Below are 23,963 nucleotides of genomic sequence, written 5' to 3'. Positions count from 1 at the left end.
TAGTCGGGCTGACCCCCATGCACAACGTGGGCTCTGGAACCCAGCTCCTCGAGAGAGGCTGGACTCTCTTCTCCTCTGGAGTGGCCCACGGGGAGAGGCGGTAAGCTGGGGTGGGTTTGCTTATTGCCACCAAGCTCAGCTGTGTCGTCTTGGGCTTTACCCCAGTGGATGAAAGGGTTGCATCCCTGTGCCTTCGGGTCGCGGACACGTCTCTGATTCTCATTATGGCCTATGGGCCGAGCAGCAGTGCAAAGTACCGGGGCTTCTTGGCATCCCTGTCGGGGTGCTAGATAGTGCCCCTCCCGGGGGCTCTATTATTCTGCTGAGGGACTTCAACGCCCACGTGGGAAACGACAGTGACACCTGGAGAGGCGTGATTTGGAGTAATGGCCTCCTCGATCTAAATCCAAATGGTGTTTCATTATTCGACGTCTGTGCTAGTCAGAGATTGTCCATAATGAACACCATGTTCAAGCATAAGGGTGTTCATCAGTGCACTTGGCACCAGGACACACTAGGCAGGAGGTCGATAATTGACTTTGTTGCCATGTCTTCAAACCTTTGGCCGCATGTTTTGGACACTCAGGTGAAGAGAGGGGCTGAACTGTCCACTGATCGCCACCTGGTGGTGAGTTGTATCCGCTGGAAGAGGAGAAAGCCAGACAGACTTAGTAGGCCCAAGCGTATAGTGAGGGTCTGCCGGGAAGGTCTGGCAGAGTCCTCGGCCAGGAATGTATTCAACTCCCACCTCTGGGAGAGCTTTGACCAGGTTCCGGGGGAGGTTGGAGACATAGAGTCCGAGTGGACAATGTTCTCTGCGTCTACTGTCGATGCTGCTGCCCATAGCTGTGGCTGTAAGGTCTGCAGTTCCTGTTGCGGTGAAATCCCCGAACCCGGTGGTGGACACCGACAGTAAGGGATGCTGTCAAGCTGAAGAAAGTGCCCTATCAGCTGTGGTTGGCTTGTGGGACTCCTGAGGTGGCTGATGGGTACCGTGGACCAAGTGTGCCGTGGCACAGGCTGTGGCAGAGGCAAAAACGCGGGCCTAGGAGGAGTTCGGTGAGGCCATGGAGAAGCACTGGCCTCGAAGCAATTCTGGCAAACCGTCCGGCGTCTCAGGAGGTGGAAGCAGTACTTCGCCAACAATGTTTACAGTGGGGGTGGGGAGCTGCTGACCTTGACAGGTGACATTATCGGATGGTGGAGGGAGTACTTTGAGGATCTCCTCAATCGTGCCATCATGCATTCCCTGGTGGAAGCAGAAACTGGGGACTTGGGGTTAGACTTTTTCATCACCCAGGCTGAAATCACAGAGGTGGTTAAGAAGCTTCATGGTGGCAGGGCTTCGGGGGTAGATGAGATCTGCCCTGAGTACCTCAAGTCTCTGGATGTTGTGGGGCTGCCATGGTTGACATGCCTCTTCAACATTGCGTGGTGGTCAGGGACAGTGCCTCTGGACGGGCCGACCAGGGTGGTGGTCCCCCTTTATAAGAAGGGTGACCGGATGGTGGTGCGGTGACCAGTGGATTTCATCTCTTTTTTTTGCAGATGACGTGGTCCTGCTGGCCCCCTCTAGACCTACAGCATGCACTGGGGCAGTAAGCAGTTGCGTGTGAAGCGGCTGGGATGAAGATCAGCTCCTCCAAGTCTGAGACCATGGTTCTCGACTGGAAAAGGGTGGCTTGTCCTCTTCAGGTTGGAGTGGAGTTCCTGCCTCAAGTGGAGGAGTTCAAGTATCTTGGGGCCTTGTTCACTAGTGAGGGGAGCATGGAAGCGGGAGATCGACAGATGGATTGGTGCAGCTGCCGCAGTAATGGGGACCCTATGCCGGTCTGTTATGGTGAAGAGAGAGATAAGCCCAAAAGCGAAGCTCTCGATTTACCAGTCGGTCTACGTTCCTACCCTCACCTATGACCATTAATTTTGAGTCATGACCAAAAGAACGAGATCCCGCATACAAGCTGCTGAAATGAGCTTCCTCCGTAGGGTGGAAATAGGGTGTGGAGCTCGGCCATCCTGGAGGAGCTCGGAGTAGAGCCACTGCTTCTCCACATCGAGAGGAGCGAGTTGAGGTGGCTCAGGCATCTACAGGTTCTTCTCAAAATATTAGCATATTGTGATAAAGTTCATTATTTTCCATAATGTCATGATGAAAATTTAACATTCATATATTTTAGATTCATTGCACACTAACTGAAATATTTCAGGTCTTTTATTGTCTTAATACAGATGATTTTGGCATACAGCTCATGAAAACCCAAAATTCCTATCTCACAAAATTAGCATATCATTAAAAGGGTCTCTAAACAAGCTATGAACCTAATCATCTGAATCAACGAGTTAACTCTAAACACCTGCAAAAGATTCCTGAGGCCTTTAAAACTCCCAGCCTGGTTCATCACTCAAAACCCCAATCATGGGTAAGACTGTCGACCTGACGGCTGTCCAGAAGGCCACTATTGACACCCTCAAGCAAGAGGGTAAGACACAGAAAGAAATTTCTCAACGAATAGGCTGTTCCCAGAGTGCTGTATCAAGGCACCTCAGTGGGAAGTCTGTGGGAAGGAAAAAGTGTGGCAGAAAACGCTGCACAACGAGAAGAGGTGACCGGACCCTGAGGAAGATTGTGGAGAAGGGCCGATTCCAGACCTTGAGGGACCTGCGGAAGCAGTGGACTGAGTCTGGAGTTGAAACATCCAGAGCCACCGTGCACAGGCGTGTGCAGGAAATGGGCTACAGGTGCCGCATTCCCCAGGTCAAGCCACTTTTGAACCAGAAACAGCGGCAGAAGCGCCTGACCTGGGCTGCAGAGAAGCAGCACTGGACTGTTGCTCAGTGGTCCAAAGTACCTTTTTCGGATGAAAGCAAATTCTGCATGTCATTCGGAAATCAAGGTGCCAGAGTCTGGAGGAAGACTGGGGAGAAGGAAATGCCAAAATGCCAGAAGTCCAGTGTCAAGTACCCACAGTCATTGATGGTCTGGGGTGCGGTGTCAGCTGCTGGTGTTGGTCCACTGTGTTTTATCAAGGGCAGGGTCAATGCAGCTAGCTATCAGGAGATTTTGGAGCACTTCATGCTTCCATCTGCTGAAAAGCTTTTTGGAGATGAAGATTTCATTTTTCAGCACGACCTGGCACCTGCTCACAGTGCCAAAACCACTGGTAAATGGTTTACTGACCATGGTATCACTGTGCTCAATTGGCCTGCCAACTCTCCTGACCTGAACCCCATAGAGAATCTGTGGGATATTGTGAAGAGAACATTGAGAGACTCAAGACCCAACACTCTGGATGAGCTAAAGGCCGCTATCAAAGCATCCTGGGCCTCCATAAGACCTCAGCAGTGCCACAGGATGATTGCCTCCATGCCACGCCGCATTGAAGCAGTCATTTCTGCCAAAGGATTCCCGACCACCTATTGAGTGCATAACTGTACATGATTATTTGAAGGTTGACGTTTTTTGTATTAAAAACACTTTTCTTTTATTGGTCGGATGAAATATGCTAATTTTGTGAGATAGGAATTTTGGGTTTTCATGAGCTGAATGCCAAAATCATCCGTATTAAGACAATAAAAGACCTGAAATATTTCAGTTAGTGTGCAATGAATCTAAAATATATGAATGTTAAATTTTCATCATGACATTATGGAAAATAATGAACTTTATCACAATATGCTAATATTTTGAGAAGGACCTGTATACCAGATGCCTCCTGGACGCCTCCCTCGGGAAGTGTTCCAGGCACATCCCACCGGCTGGCCCGTGAACGCCTTGGGCTCCCCCTGGAGGAGTTGGAGGAGATGTCAGGGGAGAGGGAAGTCTGGGTGTCTCTACTGAGTCTGCCCCCGCGACCCGGTCCCGGATAAAGCAGAAGACGACGACCGATGACTGAAACATTGTTGCAATTCTCTTGCTGATTTTTTCCTCACCACAAACAACCTGACATGTTTTTTTTTATTCTGCTGCTGTGTTTTTTTATTCTGAGTTGAAAAGACTGACTCAGATGTTTGTTAGCTGAAGAAACGGTCGGGATTCCCTTGGATCCGACTCCAGGACTTCCTTTTATTTATGGATTTATTTCTTAGCCCAGAAAACATTTGTAAATGCCTGCTGAATGTGACTATTGTTCCTTGTTTTATTATTACTTTCTAAAAGCCCTGGTGTGTGCACATACTGACTTCCTAAAGCCAAACTGAGTAGCAGTGACTTCAGTTGCCCGAGTGCCAACATCAATGCCAAATCCTCTTCCTGTCCAGATGCTGCTATGCAGATTATGTCCCTGACATATGTACCACTGCTCTATGTATAGTACATTTAACAGCTTTGATCTTCAGTTGAAGTTGGATGTCAATCAAGATGCCATCTGGAGGGACCCAATGAGAAGCTCACCAACAAGGTTAGATTCAAGGGCTTACCCTCATCCGCATCAATCCTTTAATCTGGATCAAAATATTAGAGGCATCATGGCTGACAGGCTTTAATCATTTTGATGTGCTGTTAAAACCAGTCTCTGTGTTCTTGTATCCCAAACAATCCAGTGATGATCTCTGTTGGCTGCTTTGTAAGAACAGTTGTGTCCGACTTTCCTGCCGCTCCCTCTGAGCCGGTCTGACAGATGTAGCGCACTATGGTCAAATATTCATGCATAACAGGTCACCTACCGTAGAAAGAGAGCTTTCCTTTCACCGTGTTCTTCCCCCTGGAGTTTTCGGCCACACACTCATATGTGCCAGCATCCTCCTGTTGGAAATATGGGATTTCCAGGACACCACTGGCCTTCCTCAAGTCCACTTTCCTGGGGAAAGGTACACCATCCACTCTCCTCCAGCTGATGGAGGGTGCAGGGCTGGGAAATGAAGAGATGAGGTGTTTAAGGATCAACATATAAAGTGGCTGTAAAATTTTTTATGAACAATTTGTACTTAAACTGTAAAGAATAAAGCGTTTAGAGTGGAATCTAATTAGAAAATTATGGTGTTGTTATTGGACTTAATCCGAGCTGGGGCAGCATATTAAGATTTTCCGTCATGGGTTTTGTATCCCACAGTTTCATTTTGAGTTAATTTAAATAGCAAAAATCAGCCAAACTGATGTCTGTTTAGCATGCTAGCTTCCACGACTCCATTGACTTATTTAATTTCCAACAAGCCCACTGTGATATGACATCTTTCTATTACAAAAACGGAAACTATTACTGTTGATAATTTCACAGGACTTCACACAGAACCTCATTTTACCCTTTGACTGGTTCAGCTGCAGCACTAATATTAAAGTTAAACTTGCTAGCAAGCTGAGCTTTTGCCCCTGAGGCAGTTGCTTCCAGTGAAAGGTTGCTGTGGTTATCAGGGAAAAGGTTTTTACTTTTAACATTGTTAGAATAGCAGAAAAAGATTATTAAAATTTGATTAATGTTTTATGCCTTAATCACAAACAGTTCTAATGTGGGAGGAAAAACTAGATGAGCAAAATTATTTAGACTATTAGATAATAACTATTTTAGCTGAGAAAATAAATTTTTTAAATGGCTGGAATTTAATGATTTCTAAAGTTTATTTTATCTGTTAGATGTGTCTGGCCAGATACAATGAGATTTTACTGCTTTAATGCTAATAGTATGTTTTATCAGTGTACTGACTGGCCCAGGCTTTTCATTCAGTTTTGAACTTCAGCACATTGTGGTAAAAACACATTTCCACTGAATTCCCTAACACCACAACATAGACGCTCTATCATCCATATGTGCAGCCTAGCTTAAAACACACAGGGATTGAAGGAAATGCGGTGCAATACAAAGGTAAAAAAGTGCTATCTTTCCTTAATATTTTGCTTTTAAATTATGCTAAGCCTGCTCAGTGTGTACTTGTTGGCTTACTTTCCAAGAGCGAAGCATTCCAGTTTTATACTGGATCCTTTGGCAACATGGACAACTTCTGGAAACTGAACTTCAATTTTTGGCTCATATTCACCCATAACACCTGAAAGAGAAATGCAAATAATCTGCAGTGTTAGTGGAAAAACAGTATTTTTATTTCCGCAACTTAAATAACTCTTTAAAAAAGTGAAGGAAAACAAAACTAAACTAGTTTTGGTTTACACCAAACCTGTTTTAATTTAATGAAGTGTCTTTTTTCTGTAGGTTTCAGCTTTTCAGTTTGCATTCAGAAATGTATTATGTCAATGTTTTAGATGTGTTTGCTATAATATTTCAAAATATGCATTATTTTAAAAATATTGCATATTTGCCTTGTGTTTCTATGGCTTAGGAATGTACTCTGGTTTAGGTAAATAACACTCCAGCATAGCCTTCCTGTACTGTTAATAGTTTAGCATACATAATGGCAAAAGTGACTTATCCTGTTCTGACACAGTTGGAAACTTTGAATTCCACACCCTTGATCCTTTTATATATGTACAATTCAAACTAGATGTGCATCAAAAGCAACACATACTTCAAAGGGGATGAAATGAGTCGATTTTCAACAAAATACCCTTTATTTCCCCACAATTACACCCATACAACACACTTGTTTTTACATGTATTCCGAACACACACGGCAAGATAGAGAATATTTCAATTTCAACAATTGATCTCAGTATAATTTAATATTTCTTAGACTATGCAAAATATTTTAATTGTTTATAGTGCTATAATTTAACAGGGCAAGCATGATAAAAATTTATAAAACATAAAGCAATTGAGAACATCAGTTCTAATTATTAATCATAACAACCCACACCAGCAGAGTGCATTCATTGGGCAACACTCTAAGAGACAATGTCTAGCAATGCTTTTTAAGGCTGTACTGTTCAGAAGCATTGTGGTATCTGATAAAAACTATCCTTGATCGAAGTCCAGTGATCTGTTCTGTCTCGCATTCAAGTGTGTTAAAAGCAACAATAGATGGGTGACAATGGACAAAACACACCACAGCACTCCAGTTAGAGTTGACATTTACATAAACTTAACTTTAAAAAGTTAGTCTTAGCCATTTAAATTACAGAACATTGGCAGAAAGCTTATGGTAATGAAACATAGCTTTACTTCCATGTTTTTTTATTTTATTAATGTTATTGTTGACAGATACTCATTTGTTTGTGTAATTGTTTTTTATTTTTACTACAGATTACACAAAGCAATATCCTAAATGTTTGAATTCTTCCCCTTAAATGATGCTCAGATGAATTACAAATTATATTAACGTGTTTGTGATTAGGTCATTTCTCTTAACTCTGCTGATTGCCTGCTGGGCGAATGACATGGTATTGTAAAGCACTCTCATACACCTGCCCCACAATCGGTTATTACTCTATTGCTGTAATTCAGACCTGTGTTGCACAAATAGCTCCAGAGATGGAGGAAACAGCCCAATTTCATCTTGTGGATTTGGTGAGTCGAGGCGTGTGTTATCAGGATGGTTCCCTGAGTGACTGTGAAAGCTAATTCAGATCCTTATCACAACTGTCTCACACTGGTATGTAACCACAGTCCTATCAGCCATGTTAAAGCAGACTGGTGCAAGGGAACACATAATTGTCTCATACCATAACCTTTTGTAAGGAACACCTGTTTACCCCCCCACCCCGAACCCCCCGAGCTCCCATTTTGGTGGAGGGGGCTGACATTTATCCACTGATCCATCTGCTGCAGAGAAATAAAGGTGGAGTAAAAGAAAGGTAGGGGAAAAAAGTGTTCTAGGACCGAAAAATACAGCACCCTCCACACTTATTGACACCCTTGGAAAGACATATGAAAACCCTCAAATAAATGAACCTTTTATTATGGTAGCATAGTCTAACACAACAACATTTTGAAAATACAACTTTTGTTTTAAGTACATTCATTCACTTGAGAAAAAAACTCTAGTTGTTATTATTTTTTAATCCCCAGTGCCACAATTATTGGTACACCTGCTTGTAAAATAACATTTCACAAGGTTGGAGCAGACCGAAACAGGCATCTTTGATCATTCCTCTTTGCACAATCTCTATGCTCTCTATCCCAGAATACTGGATCCTCTCTTATGCTCTTATTTTTTCAGTTGGAACGATGATAAAAGGTTAATTTCTGTGTTGATTCACCCAATGACGACTAATGTTCAGTTTGCTGGTAGGAGCCACCAGATTTTTCTCTCTTTCTAATTTTACAAGTTCATTATAGCATGCACTCTAACAAGGTTGTCAGGGCCTTTAGAAGTGAAAAAGGCCCATAACATAATTTCTCCTCACCTATACTTAACAGTGGGGATACTACATACTCAATTTTGTTACATGCCAAACCCACCTGGAGTGTTTGCTGCTGAAAAGCTCAACCTCAGTCTCATCTGACCAGTTCCTATATAGTCCCAGTGGTGTTCAAGAAACTCCACATTATTATGTTTTTTAAAGTTAGGCCAGAATTTTTTTTTGTTTTTTTCCTTATCTCTCTTAAACAACCAGTTGGAATATAAATTGCATGAAATGGTTGTTATGGGAACAAGATAATGCCAAGATATTATTTGCTGCAGTATTCTAAAAAGTTTTCAAGATTATTTTGGGTCTCCTCTACCATCCTGCTTCTTGTCCAGCCTTTTCTTGTCACAGTTCCAGTTGTTCGAAACTTTGTGCTCTGACTGTAGACATGGGCAAGCTTAGGCAAGTAGTTATTATATTTTCCTTACATGAATGTTCTCTTATATCACAGCACTACACTTGAAACAGTAAATGCTTTGTCATGTTTAAGTTCACACTGGGGAACAAATAACTAATTCTCACTATGCCCGCTGGTTTACCTTAAAACTGGCTGACATTAAAAGAGACCCATTTTACAACATTGCTTATTGGAATTGTAAAAAATAAATATGTCATATACACTGTTGCTGCACACAAGTATAAGGTTTTTAAAAAATATGTATTATTTAGATTTTTGTTTTTTTATAAAAAACAAAAAACACATATACACAGCTAATTTAACTGACAGTTAAAATAAGCTCTTTTTATTTTAATATATGCCCACAGCTGTCACTTCATGGATTTGCAGTAGCACAAAGTGAGATATATACAGTGGCTAATCCATCTGATTTATCAATCACTATGGTTCTCCTCCTGAAGGATTTAGGATTGGCAGCAAGAGGATTATGATGAGACGGTAATAAATTCTGTAATATACAGACAATGCATTGTTCTTAAATGGACATTGATGACACATAAAAAACCTTTCTATATAAATTCCTCTGTGAATCTGTGGAGGAAGCTAAAGATTAGGGTGATGACAAAGAATTTTGCAAACTTCAAAGACCTGGAGTTGATCACCACAGATAAATCTTTAAAGTCCCAGTAGAATTCAACAATTGGTTCTTGAATTTCTTTACATCAAAGCCTGAAGGGTTGATTTTTGAGATCCTTTAGCCTACTTCTGTTAGTCAGACAGGTTTTATTAAAGTGATTTCTTGATTCTGCAAGTTTCATGGGACGCAGGTCTGGGTGTGACGAATGACAATGAACAAAAAATATGATTAATCACACTTGATTTATGATTTAACAAGGCGGTAATTATATTTACACAAGCGTCATCTTAAAACGTGTTTTTGCATTAACTCAGATTATATTTTCCTGATCTAAAAACTAGCTTGTTGATCTGAAACAATTAAGTGCGTATGGAAACATTTCAAATCCATGCATTAAGGGTGATTACCTTTTTCAGCTTTATAAACAAACACTAATATAGACTAAGTGTGCAGCATGAATGAGTATGAAACGGAGTGGGAGAAACATGCAGTACACTCTAGTTTGCAGACCTTCTGTCAGAATGCCCCCAGATGCATATAAAACCTTTTAACATCTTATCCACTGTATGTCCTTTTTAACATCCACCTGCTAATTTATCAGCAAAAAGTGTTAATAATAAGCAGCTCTTACCATCACTGCGGAGCACCAGCGGAGTGGGCGGGCCCTGGACACGGGTCTTCGTGACCGTGTTGGTCACCACACAGGTGTAGTTTCCAACATCTGAAGGCTCCACCTTGGCAATATACAGATTCCCCGTCTCCTGTGAGATGAACCGGCGAGTGTCCTGCTTCACAAACGTTGGGTACTCATTGAAGATCCAAGAAAAGATCAGATCTGTGGGCACAGACAGGGGAATTTGTTTGGTTAAATAAAAACAGATTTTATTAGAAAAACTCTGAAGAAGTTTACTGATGCTTATTAGTGTGATCATTCAGGAGTGGATGGTGCCTATGTTTGTGTTTTTGAAATCTCTACTCTATAATCATTTACATATAAAATCAGTTCTTAAATATATATTTTTATTTATAATTTTATGATTGTATAATAAAAAGTTGTATAATAAAAAGTACTTTTTCCTTGTATTTGTGGCTGAATGGGCTTTGTCAGGGAAGTTGATGTTTTTGAGGCTACGTTTCTAGGAGGAGGTTCTCACCCAGGGCACCATGCTTGCAAAAACCACCACTGAACCTCTGCATTCTCTCACAATATAAATATGTTCAAACAAATGATTAAAAAAAAATCCATAAGTAATATAATGTGACTGGCAAGCCTGCAGGCTTCCACTCTCCCAGATATCAGGAGCATTTGAGCACTATAAATGGTATGCAAAGGTGCAAAGCTATTTATTTTAATTATTATTTCTGCATACCTGATCAGATCAAGACAGAGGACCTCAGTTTATGCAGTTACCTGTTTTATTAGGCTTCTGATTTGAGATAACCAGGCACTTTAAAACAAAGAGAAGTGATTACAAAGACACTGCATCTTATGCCCTGACAGAGAATTTAATAGGAGAATAATATTCTGTAACTACTATGTAATAATGATTAATGAGTATGAGCTACACTCAAAGACTCCATTAACCTGGTCAATAATCCAATTTAGTTTGAGTTAGCTTTTCTATGGAGACAAATGGACATCAGATGGACAAGATGATGAAAAACTGTCTCTAAATTTCAAAATACAAGACACACTGTGGCCACTTTCTCTGGTAGCTGTTTCATAATTTAACCGCAGACATCGGCTTTGTTGAAAGGTTTAGAGGCTTTTCAAAAATGTTATTCAGAAATTATTGCAGTGCAGAGGGTTTCTATGGCATCTCAAATTAGATTAAACTTCATTTTACAACCTAGAGTCCTACAATTTCTAGAAATGGGCATCATGCGTGCTCCATATGTGAACACAGAAATATTGCACGTTAGTCACCCCTTCATGAGGTTCATCTCTATTTAGTTATCACCAACTGTGCTGACTGAGCAGGAGGTGGCAGATCAGAGAGAGTCATCAATACATAGGGTCTTGAGATTGACTCTTCAGCAACATTTTCACGTTATCCGTTTCACAGTTCAGCTCTGCAGCTTTCTGAGCTGATTTACCAATTAAAGTTCGGCTTTTTAATGGCTAAGCTACTAGCGCTTCTCAATAAATTAGCATAGCTAACCCCTGATTAGGTTTCTCTGTAAATGAGAATAAGCATAAACAGATGTTAATACAAGTGTTAAGTGTTATATTATGGCCATAATTTGGCACAATAGTGGGAAAGACTAGGGGCTCGGAATTTGTAATTGACGCCATCACAAAGAAGAACATCCACTGAAGATCTTGGCTAACGATGCTGCTTATTCACAGACAAGGGGTGATTCCCACCACTGTGGTGCCAGGAACTTCTTGGTAGAACTATTTTAGTACACAGGTGTTCTCACAATGAGGCAATTTAACGCACCTCAAACAAGTACTTGTCCTACAAAACAGATGAGCCCTATAAAGCCCTGAAAAATGGACCCAACAAACACCTACAGACAGAAAGTAACAGACTACATCCAAAAACTGGAAAGAGAGGAAGCTATCAGGCGTCCTTTGTACAATAAAGTGTATTTAGGGAAGGCCATACCATGCATTCTGTATATAGAATTCCAATACATAATACATGGTTCATAAATAAAGGGTCCCACTCAGACCTGTTTTCAGCAGCATTAACTCGGTTACATACAACATTGCAAAACAACGTTGGCTCCACTGGTTGGAAATACTCTTCATTATATTCAAAACTCCACAGATTTCAGGTCCAACACTTGAGACTGGTACCAGGTAAAACCATTGTTTCTTTTGATTTCACCTCTCTTTTGACCTGCATCGCTACATCAGAGGCAGTTAACACTGTCACGACATGGCTGGAGCAGCTGGAAGGTCAAATTTGTTGTTTAGCTTCATATTTCCAGTACAGAGACAATCTTTACAGACAGAACATGGGTGTACCTGGTCTCCCTAGTCATACCCATTGTGGTCAATATGTCCATGGAGGAGTTGGAGAGCAGAGCACTCAGTTCTTACATGGGAACACTACCAACTCACTGGTTCAGATATGTGGATGACACTGGGGTCAAAATTCAAATCCAAGAAGCTGAGGCGTTCACTAATCACGTCAATTCAGTAGACAGCAACTTTAAGTTCACCAAGGAGGATGCTAAAAACATGTGGCCATTTATGGACTATGCTGCAAACATTGAGGAGGATGGGAGTCTCAACACTGAGGTTTACCGGAAACCTAAACACACAGATAAATACCTGCAATGCATTTTGATTCACATCCCTCACTGGAACACAAACTGTCTGTTATGAGAATTCCAAGTTATTGGGCATTACCACCAACATTACCACCAATGCAGAGGAGAAACAAAAAGAACACAAGCACATCAGGAAATCACTTCCAGCCAATAAAATTGACAGAAAAAACAGGACAGGTTCAAACACAGAGAGACACAAAAAACATTAGTTTCTGAGAAACTCAAGAGAATGTTCTCAAAATACAACATACAGGTGAAGGTAAAACCTAACAACACTCTCAGACAAAAACTGGTTCATCTTAAGGCCACAACACAAACCAAAGCTGAGCGGCTTTGTGTATGCTGTCCAGTCAGGGTTGCTCTGACTTCTACATCTGACAAAACAAACATAAATGCAAGGTACAGCACAAGAGAACAAACAACACATTAGGATTCAGCAGTCTACTTGCACCTCAAAAACAAAGGACACAGTTTTCATGACAATGATGCTCAGATTTTAGACAGGGAGGACAGATTGTTTGAGAGATGGGTGAAAGAAGCCATCTTTGTCAGAAGAGAGAAACTGAACCAAAGGGAAAGGTTGCAGTTTCAGCTTTCCAGCATTTACAGCCCTGCATTGAAACTCATTTCAAAGAAATTACATTAGCGGTCTTATCATGATTCAGGTTACCCAATAAATCGCACCAAACAATTGATTCTAATCACCCAGGGGAAGGATGGACGGGTCATTGACTTGCAACTGACTTAGAATGTTCCTAAGAGGATGGGCCTCCATGTGCTTAAAAACAGCACCTCCCAAACTCCAGATTGCTCAACTGCAAGCCTCCAGAATTGACAAAGACTCTTGGAAAGCTGACATACGTTTTCTTAAAAAGTGAGCAAAAGCCTGGTTGCCTTCGATTTAAGTCTGTTGTAATTTGCATGATAAAGATGACTGAGAATTTGCACAGGCAAGACAGGGATACTTTCCATTTCTTCTTAAAAAATGTTTCTTTTATTGGTCTTATGAAATATAAAAATTTCTTGAGAAACTGATTTTTGTATTAGCTTTAATTGAATTTTTTTATTAGCTTTAACCATCAAAATGAACAGAAATATATTCTTGAAATATGTTACTTTATCTTTCACTTTTTGAATTGAATTACTGAAATAAGAACTTTTGGATAATATGCACATTTTCTGAGATGCACTTGTTAGCAGCCCTGAAATTATACAAAACAGCCATCAAGGAACCTTTCTGTGCATTTCTCTGACCTTCATGGCCATTTATGCCAGCAGGATCCCCTTCTACTGCTGGATAAAAGTAGTAGTAGTGGTAATCATGGTTTGGAGCTCAGGCTCCGGTGTGGCTGCTGTTCATGCTGATGGCACAGCAGAGATCCGTGGGGACCAGGGACACTTCTAGATAGGATAGGGCATGTTGTTTGTGTTTATTTCCTCTACAGTGCATCTGAACTATGGCTGCACCTGCTCTTGTTCTATGTATAAAACTCTTATGGCTCCGCGGCACAACGTGAGCTGCAGAATGCCGCAGAGACAGGAGGCATAATGAGATGCCTCACGAGGCTGGCTTGAATAGGCTTCAAGAAAATAATCCGGGGCATTGATTTTTCAGGCTGCTCAGCTCTGTGGTAGGAAAACAGACAAACTGTGAAAAGGAATCTGGCTGTTTGGTATTTACAGTCACTGCCATGGCAACACAGCTGCTTCTTTGCCCTATTTTGGTCGTGTAATGGATGCTTAAAATTAATAAATAAGCAACAGTATCCTTTAATACATCCCTTTTGATCTGTCAAAAGAAAAGAAAACAACATTCCACAGAACACAGAGCCTGCAAACCTCACTTTGTGGTTCCCCTCCGGGTTAAAGATCACTTTGCAGGAGTCACAATGAATAAAGTTGCTACACTCAGAAAAGGAGACGAAGGAGTGGCTTCAAAGGACAGACCTAAATGAATATTCAGAGAGAGAACAAGATGTGCAAGTCAAACATGGCCTTCTCTTTGCACAGCTAAGATCAAACCCAGACAGATTTGTGATAATGCACAGATGGAGCACAGAGACAAAGATGGGGACGCAATAAAGTAAAACCTGAACAGCCTTTATGACAGACTGAAAATGGGAATGACTTCATTAAGCTGCAGCACCTGTGGATGGACACTGATGATGCTATTTATGTCTATATTTCAGCAAATTTAAATGTGAAGAGGATGGTTTCTTAATTGCTACACATTACCAGGATGAAGGACATACAAAAAATTGATGAATAACATTATTGCTTTTTTAATCTTGTATGCCTAATATAGCACTTTTTAAATAAGTCAGTCGCTTGGTCTGTCTGTGTCATGTGACACAGGGCAACTGGGAGAGTTACACAGAGCAGCTGAAACACTAGGTGTCAATTTTTATGATGTACAAAGTCCTACATTTATTAGGCAGAAGATCAACTTTTTCTGTAAAATCTGTCTGTACATGACTAAATGGAACCATATATATTTTACTAGATGAACTATTAACAAGTCACATTAAGAAGACTTTGTTAGGCTAGCACCTAAGCAAAGTGCACAGGGTGAAAACATCATCACCTGAAGGAAGACATGAGTTTACTAGAAACTCTAACCATATTTGTAAAGTCAGGCATTCCTACTAATGATAAAGCCATGTGAGCTTCAGGGTACATGTTTACATTCACCTTTCTAATTTAGTAAACATCTTGAATATGCAGTATATTCAGAATATTCTGATTGGCCCATTAATCCAAATACTTATGTCCATTTAAACATGCTTACCGATGGTTCACAAGATGCTGCTGGAAGCTTAAAACTATGGTTGTTTATCAAATACATCAGGAGAAGAGCCATTGCCCTCATCCTTAGATGAAAAGGAAAAAAGCATAAGTATTTTTTGTGGTATTTTGTTTATGAAGCAAACATACAATCAGTAAAAGTCATTCTTGTCCAGGTTTTTACAATATAAAGTCAGTCAGTCATTTTCTACCGCTTATCCATACTGGGTCGCGGGGGAGCTGGTGCCTACCTCCAGCAGTCTATGGGCAAGAGGCAGGGTACACCCTGGACAGGTCGCCAGTCCATCGCAGGGCAACACACAAACAACCACGCATACACACACCTAAAGGCAATTTAGATTAACCAATTAACCTAACAGGCGGAAGGGAGGAAGCCAGAGTACCCGGTGAGAACCCACGAATGCACAGGGAGAACATGCAAACTCCATGCAGAAAGACCCCAGGCCAGGAACTGAACCCAGGACCTTCTTACTGCAAGGCAACAGTGCTACCAACTGTGCCACCGTGCAGCACAATATAAAGTAATACTTATTTTATTTTGTTTGGTGTCATTGTCAATCTAAAATAGCATTGTATCTTCTTGTTGAAAAGATTTCGTCACAAAATCTACAAACTATCAACAAAGTGCATAATTTTTAGTTTGTCATTCTTTCTCAAAAAGCATACACTAATAAATGCCATGGTTTGATGCAGGCACATTGGCAACCATGTGTTTTTAGTTTAGAGCTACATGAACATAAATTACAATAATCCTTACAGAGAGCATTCAGTACTTTAGCCTAACAGAACTATTCAAAGTAAAGAAGCTCAGGATGGATAGTAGGTAATTATCTGTAACCAATTAGTGGCTTAGGTGTTAACCCCTTGTAGAACATAGCCTCAAACCACCAAACAGCCAAGGTGAACGATGTACACCATTAATGCCTTTTGATACCTTTTCAACACACACAAAAGACTATATTGGAAGCACGTTGTGGGCATGTAGGGTCCATTCCTAAAGGCTGGTGGTCTTCAACTAGATTTCATGGAAATATATGTGTTGTCAATATTTGGGGTGGATGTTTACCATCTAGCAGAACAAGACCCTACACAGCCAGAGTTACCATGACATGCTTTAAATCAAAGCATATTCATGTGTTAGAATAGCCCAGTCAAAGCAAAGGCCTAAATCAAATTATGTTGATAGAAACCTAACCCCAGGCAGTTCTGGGGAGCTGAACACAAATGCACAATTTGTTTTTTATTTGTGAATACATAACCTTCCTTCCTTTTCACAACTATTAACTAATTTGGTCTATCACAACAAAAAAATCTAACAATAAGGTTGGACAGAAAATTGTGGCAGTACCATGACAATTTGTCTGTACATTACAGTCTAAATTCTAGTTTATCAGCTTTCTGCCCATCCCAATTTATGCTACCAGCCTAGATAGAATATAAGAAATGTGCCCAGTGATCAGTGGCATCACCCAGTAGAGCAAAGCCCTGTTTTTGTTTCCTGTAATGTGATTAATTTATCTGAAGAAAATACAGGTACTGTCCTGCTTCTCATCCTCCTACTAAAGCCATCCCCTGAGCTGTGCTCCACAGGCTCTTCTGAAAGAGGCCATGAATTTTTATATGAGCTCATTCAATAGTTCTGACAAGTATGAAGAACAACAGAACATATTGTTTTTGTCAGCAAGAAGAAGAAATAAATAAAATAGGTATCTGCCAAGTGGTGCATTACATTTTTCTATAATGTTTGAATGTGACCAATCTGAATATGTCTTATTAAACCAAAAGGATGACCAAAAAAACAAGTTCTTAACCAAACCCTTTCCAGTCGGAAAACTTGACAATTATAAAGTCAGCTTTTTAAACCACTGACGTTCTTTGGCCTTGACTGTGCAACCACACTTCTTCTAGAGCAAATGTTCCAAGTTTAATAATGATTACATGACCTAGTACTGTCTCTTATAAACAGGAGGGGTTCCTTGTAAATGTCTAACAGGGTCATATATGTGACGTGGAATTTAATCAAGGAAAGTCCTCCGTATGCACTGATCAAACATTAAGTGGCCAGTTTCCGATCTCTGATTTATGAAGCATTGACCTGCTGATACTGATTATATTTGTTTTCTGTTTCTCCTTAGAAACTCTAAATAACTTTTTTTCAAATTTCTTTTTAAATTGAAAAACATAACAGTGCTTACAATAATCAGCAGTGGTGGGTTAGCTAACCATGCTCCACTAACTAAAATAACAGTTCAGCTACTGGTAAACTTCTAAACAGACAAGAGAATTAGCAAACAGTAACCGCTAGCCTCTTAGAGGGCTGTCATTCAGTTGTCACTCAGATTGTCACTCAGATGCTTTACGCACACTCAGGGCAAGACGTATGGGTGCAGCACTGCATGTTAAAGGGAATCGTTTTTTTAAATTCAGGATAAATGACTTAAAAATGTTGCATTTACACAGCAGTGGAAGTATTTGAGAATATTTTATACCTCTGTCCCCGGCATCTCAAAAAAAGAGACAAAAACGGTGTGAGTGTATGCCAGAAGCCTGGAACACAGTGCAGGACTAAATGTTTTCAGAAGTCCTTTTTCCCCTCAGTCATTTGTTTTTTTTTTGTGGCTTACTTACTGTCGCAATATCAATAATTTCAATATAATTCATATGTTTTCCCCAAATATTCAGCACTTTGTTTCAGCTGTGGCAGGTGTTAAAGTGCTTTATAAATAAAGTTGATGATGATGATTGCTGTGTAAAAACGTCTGTTTTTCCAATAAATGTTGCAGCTTTTGAACATGTTTATTGTCCTTCAGAAGCTATTTTAATGTTTTTGGACACTGATTTTTCACTGTTTGATTGCTGTGAGAGAGACTAAATGTACATCCTTCAATCAAACGAGGTGTGAAAAGTTTGACAGTTGGGCGGGACTTCCGGTGGCGGGACATCCTAGGGCGGGACTTCCGGTGGCGGGACTTCCAGTGGCGTAACCATTACAAGGAAGCGAATCTTTCTAATTGTATGTTTTTAGATGTTTTTTACACATAAAAACAAAATATGTAGTTTATCCACTTTAAAGGTCAATCAGGTTAATGCAGGCACATCACACAAAATTCTGATAAAATTAAAAGTCACTCAGGTTAATGCAGGCACGTCACACTAAATTCTGATAAAAAGAGAGAACCTGACAGAATTGTTAATTTATTTTGTTTTAACGCAAGGGTTATTTAGATGGATGTTTTTACATCTAAAAAAAACCCCAAGAAAGACAAAAAAGTATATACAGAACCTTTCATCCTCTGCTCAAATGTTTTAGTAATCTAATCTGCACCAGCAACTTGCAGAGATGATCTAAAAAACAGAAACAAATAAATTGAAAAAAAGTGTTAAAAAGTAAGCCAAACATGGAATTATCTAAAAGTTTGAGTGCTCAGTATGCTGTTTCCAAATTAGAAATGGATACTACAGCTAAAAGACGTTTGGAATCATGAGAGACTCCATTTGGTAAAATGGATGATAATTTTAGTTACCTTAAGCTTTTTGTTTTTTTCATCTTAGAGCAATACTTATTGAGGATTTAGAGAAAACAGTTTTCTCCTCATCCCACGTGGGAGCCAGAGGTTGTAACCTGTATGTCTATGTAAAACGTCACAAGAAACTGAAAAAATAAAAAATAAAGGTTATAAAGTCCTCAGACATGTCACTGTTTATTGAATTAAGGCAGACATCCGCAGCTGTTTCTTGTGTATTGTCTCAGACAAGGTCTTCACTGTAGTCACTGTAGTCAAAGTAATTAAGACAACCGTGCTCCTTCCTGGCCCAAAGTGTCGAGCATTGTCTCAGACAATACACATCCACTGTTTATTGAATAGGTGATCAGACCTCAGACATCCGCAGCTGTTTCTTGTGTATTATCTCAGACAAAGTCTTCACACTGACTGTAGTCAAAGTAATTAAGAGGACTGTGCTCCTTCCTGGCCCAAAGTCTCGAGCATTGTCTCTGAGAATTCACATCCCCTGTTTATTGAATTAACACGTCTGCGCTGTTGCTGAGGTGTCTCGGGGGTGTGTGACCAAGGGGCGTAACTATGCGCGCTGATAGGATTTCGTCATTGGAAACAGAGAAGGTGGCGTAGTCAGTCATCCTGGTTCTATCGAGAGATACAACGCAATCTTTACTGGGAGATCGGGTTCAAATCTGGTAGCTAAAAGTTTATTTTTAACCAATTACACTGAAATATTTTTAGAACACTTGTAAAGAGAAACAAAAAATGTTGGAATATATTTCAGGAAACGAAGAAGGTAGTGAACATTCTGCTTCTATCGAGAAATACAACACAATCTTCAGTAGTAAGTATTCATCTTTAAGAATTCCTTAAGTGCTTTTGAATGCTCGTTGTATAATAATAATGTTTAACTTATATTCTTTAGAACCCACGAGTGACGAGCTGGATGGCATCGTTTTTACACAGTCCGGCTATGGTAATTATTAACTGCGAAAACATCTGGTTTAGTCAACTGATGAATGCTATTTTGATTTAACAAGAGACGTATTCGTGAACGTTGGAGAGGTCAGCGTTTGTAACCATCTGCCTCTGAAAAAATCAAAGTTGAGACGGAAACTTGTCTTTAAAAAAGACAATCCGATCCCAGCTAAACATGGAAGAGCCATTCATGTGCCACAGTCCCCTGACCGTGCACCGGAAAAATTAACAGCTCTGGAAGAGGAGAGTAAGTAAAAAAAAAAAAAAAAAAAGCCAGATGAACAAAAAAAATATATATATATATATATATATATATATTTCTATGCATATGTTTTCACAGGTCTATGCGATACTGCAGACTTGTTTAAACCCCTGATAAATTATTTTACAGATATATTGAATGATTTAATCCAGAACAGAAGCCTGGATAACATTCAGCAGAACTGTACCAGTTCAGTGCAGGAAGAGTTGGAACCTCCCAGAACCGTTCAAATACCCCATGTACGGAGTAAGTTATAGTATTTCAAATTCTGTTCTATCCAAATCTTCACAGAAACCAGATTTTTTTTTCAAATGACCTGCATTGTAAGGTAACTTTATTTTGTTTCACAGAATGTCTTAAATTGAGGAAAATACGGCGACTCTGTGCTCTGTATACCAGGGCGAAGCTTGTTAGAGGTTTATTGAATGGTAAGTTTAATTCTTCTTATACTCATTTACCTACTGAATTAATTTGTATATTTCAGTAATTTATTTTTTCTTTCTCTTTCCAGAGGCAACGTTGATGGTGGAGCAGATTTCATCGAGACCTGGACAGTAACAGTGGAGACAGAGAGTTTCCCTATCCTTACGTGACCGTTGTAATAAAGCATCAAGTTTAACGCTTCTGGCTGCATGTCAGACACTGTTACTGAAACATTGCGCTGATATCAGGGTAATTTAAACTGATCCCTGGGTCTTCTTCTTCTTCTGATACTCATGTTAATATGGATAGCCAGATCACACATGCGCTGAATGAGATAAGGAATGTTGTTGCTCAACTTCATGAAATTCCTGTTAATGCAGAAGTAGCAGATAACATCGGTTTAAATGCATGTCCTGCTAACAGTGAAAATGTCAGTCAGTCATTTTCTACCGCTTATTCCATAGTGGGTCACGGGGGAGCTGGTGCCTATCTCCAGCAGTCTATGGGCGAGAGGCGGGGTACACCCTGGACAGGTCACCAGTCCATCGCAGGGCAACACACATACAACCATACACCTAAGGGCAATTTAGAGTGACCAATTAACCTAACTGGCATGTCTTTGGACTGTGGGAGGAAGCCGGAGTACCCGGTGAGAACCCACGCATGCACAGGGAGAACATGCAAACTCCATGCAGAAAGATCCCTGGCTGGGAATTGAACCCTGCTGCAAGGCAACAGTGCTACCAACTGCGCCACCGTGCAGCCCCAGTGAAAATGTAAAAAATCAAAATCTGCACGTTGACTTTTTACGCTCATTACAACAGGCTGTTGAAGATTTAAATAGAACACCGTCTCCACCCAGCATTCAGCAAAATGAATCAGATGGGTCTTATTCTTCTTCTTCTTCTGATACTCATGTTAATATGGATAGCCAGATCACACATGCGCTGAATGAGATAAGGAATGTTGTTGCTCAACTCAGTGAAATTCCCGTTAATGCAGAAGTAGCAGATAACATCAGGTTAAATGCATCTCCTGCTAACAACAGTGAAAATGTAATAAATCAAAATCTGCACGGTGACTTTTTACACTCATTAGAACAGGCTGTTGAAGATTTAAATAGAGCACCGTCTCCACCCAGCATTCAGCAAAATGAATCAGCTGACTTACAAATTCCTTCAACGTCACACGCCGCTGATCATACTGGGCAACATGGCGGTAATTTCAATCCGGAGGTTGCAGTCAACCCTGATCAGATTGAGGGAGATCCTCAATCAATATTTGATTTATGTGACAAAAAGTGGTGAAACTCCTTTGGAGCTTGGAAATTATCTGGGTGATCTTACTGACAAGCTCGCGGGAGACAACATTTCGGAGTTCGCATCAACAGGACCCAAGATTTATGCATATCAAACCAAAAACCAGAAAAAGCTAGTGATACGTGCTAAAGGCATCACTCAGATGCATGAATGCAGCGAGAGGGTCAATTTGGACAGCATCAAAGGGCTGGTCAAGGGCTACTTAGAGGGGTCATGTGAGGGTGTCATTGAAATTCCTCAGCACACAATCAGGAGGGATAAAAACAGATTCCTCTTAAGAAATGCTGCATTTGTTAAAAGGTTTCGGTTGGTGTATGACAAGAGATGCCTTTTTTCTGACGGGACAACTCTGCCTTTTGGTTATTAGAGCATAAGAAGAAGAAGAAGGAAGATAAAATAAAAAAATAAAAATGTTGCATTCTGCCGATTTACAGGAGGTTAATTTTGATCCTAGATTTAGAGCGTCTTTCTCATGTATGATAATAGGACCCAGCGGTTGCGGGAAAACCTTTTTTGTAAAAAGTGTTTTGCAAAATTGTAACCATGTAATGGATGTTGTTCCAGAAAATATTGTGTGGATTTACACATCTTTTCAGCCGATGTATGCTGAATTGCAGAAGATGAATAAAAATATTAAATTTGTGGAAGGATTGCCTCATTTTTTTGAAGATGAAAACCTATTTCCTCCTGAATCATCTGATCATTCTAGACGATGTTATTGCTCAAGCCTCAGATGATGAAAACGTGATGAAGGTCTTTACCCAGTTTCGTCACCATCGTAATATGAGTGTCATGATGTTGACTCAGAATGTTTTTCATCAGGGAAAGTTCAGTCGCACTATTAGTTTGAACTGTAATTATATGGTGTTGTTTAAGAACCCGAGAGATAAACTGCAGTTGAATATACTAGCGCGCCATCATGTCTGCACGTATAAAAAGGAATGTCCCATTATTCAGAGCTCTGTACCAAGCCAGTCCACAGAAATGTAAAGATATTCTCGCATCCTGCTCTCCCGACTTTCTTCAGGCTCTGTGTGAGATTGCCCTGAATATTTTAAAAGGTTACATTAAACTATCACCCTCTCAACACTGGAAATTGAAGAAGCAAAGAAAAATCATCAGGTTGTTGGCTGATAAAAGAACTCGCATTAAGCAGAGAAGAAAAAAGCAGATAACTCTTTCTTCCCATTGGTCGAGATCCGAGCAGGAAGACCCTAAAAATACTACCATGAAGCCAAAAAAGTCTCTTCGTAAAACAATACTACCTCCCCGATGGATCACATTTTCATCATAAACCGTTATAAGTAAATGAGACGTGTAACCTATTTCTTTCATTCAATACAATTTTATTATATTTTCATGTCTACCATCATGCTCTACTTCACACACACACACTGATATACATTTTAATTACAATTTAAGCAGAAATTAAAATCAGAAAAAAAACACAATTTAAATTCCATAACAATCCTGGAACATCTCCAAGGAGCATACACTGTGAGTGAAAAATGCTGAACTCTGATTAATGACACATTTCTGGTATTTTTTTAATGGTGACCGCACACTGTGGACAGAGTGTTTTGAAGCTGGTTATTGTGATACAATATTTTTGATGATCTGTCTTTTAAAAATGTTACGATGCTTGATGGGTAGAAATCAAAATTCGGAGGGAATCCATAAGAGTCAAAAAAGCTGGCTTCGCCATTCTCTTCCAGAGTCAGAGCCAACCAGTGTTCTCCAGGCATGTGTGAAGGATGCGTGTTCACGATAAAGTATGCGGGTCATGTGAATGTGTCAGCGAGCAGCGGCAGCTGGTCGCACGCCCATACACCGTAAAACAAATCTCCCAGCAGATGATGCAGTAGATCCTCAATTTCATGATTATTCATGTCTGATTAGATTAATAATAATCTACCAGCACACGCCTCTTTGAATCAATCTCTAAAATACAGTCATAACAAGCGTAGATGATCAGCGTGGTTGTATGAGGCAATGGTTGCCTAAATAGCATCTCCAATCTTAAATTCCCACTGGAAAGTAGAGATAGAGCATCTGTGTCCTCACCCGGGTTAAGATTAAATGCGAATAGAGAGTATCCTTGATTAAATTCTTCACGTGTTATACTCA

At 40.2% G+C, this 23,963-nt stretch overlaps 1 protein-coding gene across 3 annotated transcripts in view; it reads right to left on the bottom strand.

Annotated features, from left to right (window-relative positions):
* Positions 1-23,963, bottom strand: part of cntn4 (contactin 4) — a 318,997-nt gene that overhangs the window by 110,239 nt on the left and 184,795 nt on the right. For 2 of the 3 annotated variants that reach the window (XM_047347049.1, XM_047347050.1), the window contains exons 6-8: positions 9,896-10,099; positions 5,874-5,976; positions 4,663-4,847 (exon numbers count right to left, since the gene is read on the bottom strand). In XM_047347049.1, coding sequence (XP_047203005.1) covers positions 4,663-4,847; positions 5,874-5,976; positions 9,896-10,099 — 492 coding nt within the window. Of the gene's footprint in view, positions 1-4,662; positions 4,848-5,873; positions 5,977-8,282; positions 8,410-9,895; positions 10,100-23,963 lie in introns of those variants that run through there. The other variant, XM_047347051.1, reaches the window with a different exon arrangement.

Source organism: Girardinichthys multiradiatus, chromosome 20 (genome assembly GCF_021462225.1).
Source record: "Girardinichthys multiradiatus isolate DD_20200921_A chromosome 20, DD_fGirMul_XY1, whole genome shotgun sequence".
Taxonomy (NCBI): domain Eukaryota; kingdom Metazoa; phylum Chordata; class Actinopteri; order Cyprinodontiformes; family Goodeidae; genus Girardinichthys; species Girardinichthys multiradiatus.
The sequence above is the reverse complement of the archived record's forward strand: the minus strand, read 5'-3'. Positions and strand labels throughout refer to the sequence as shown.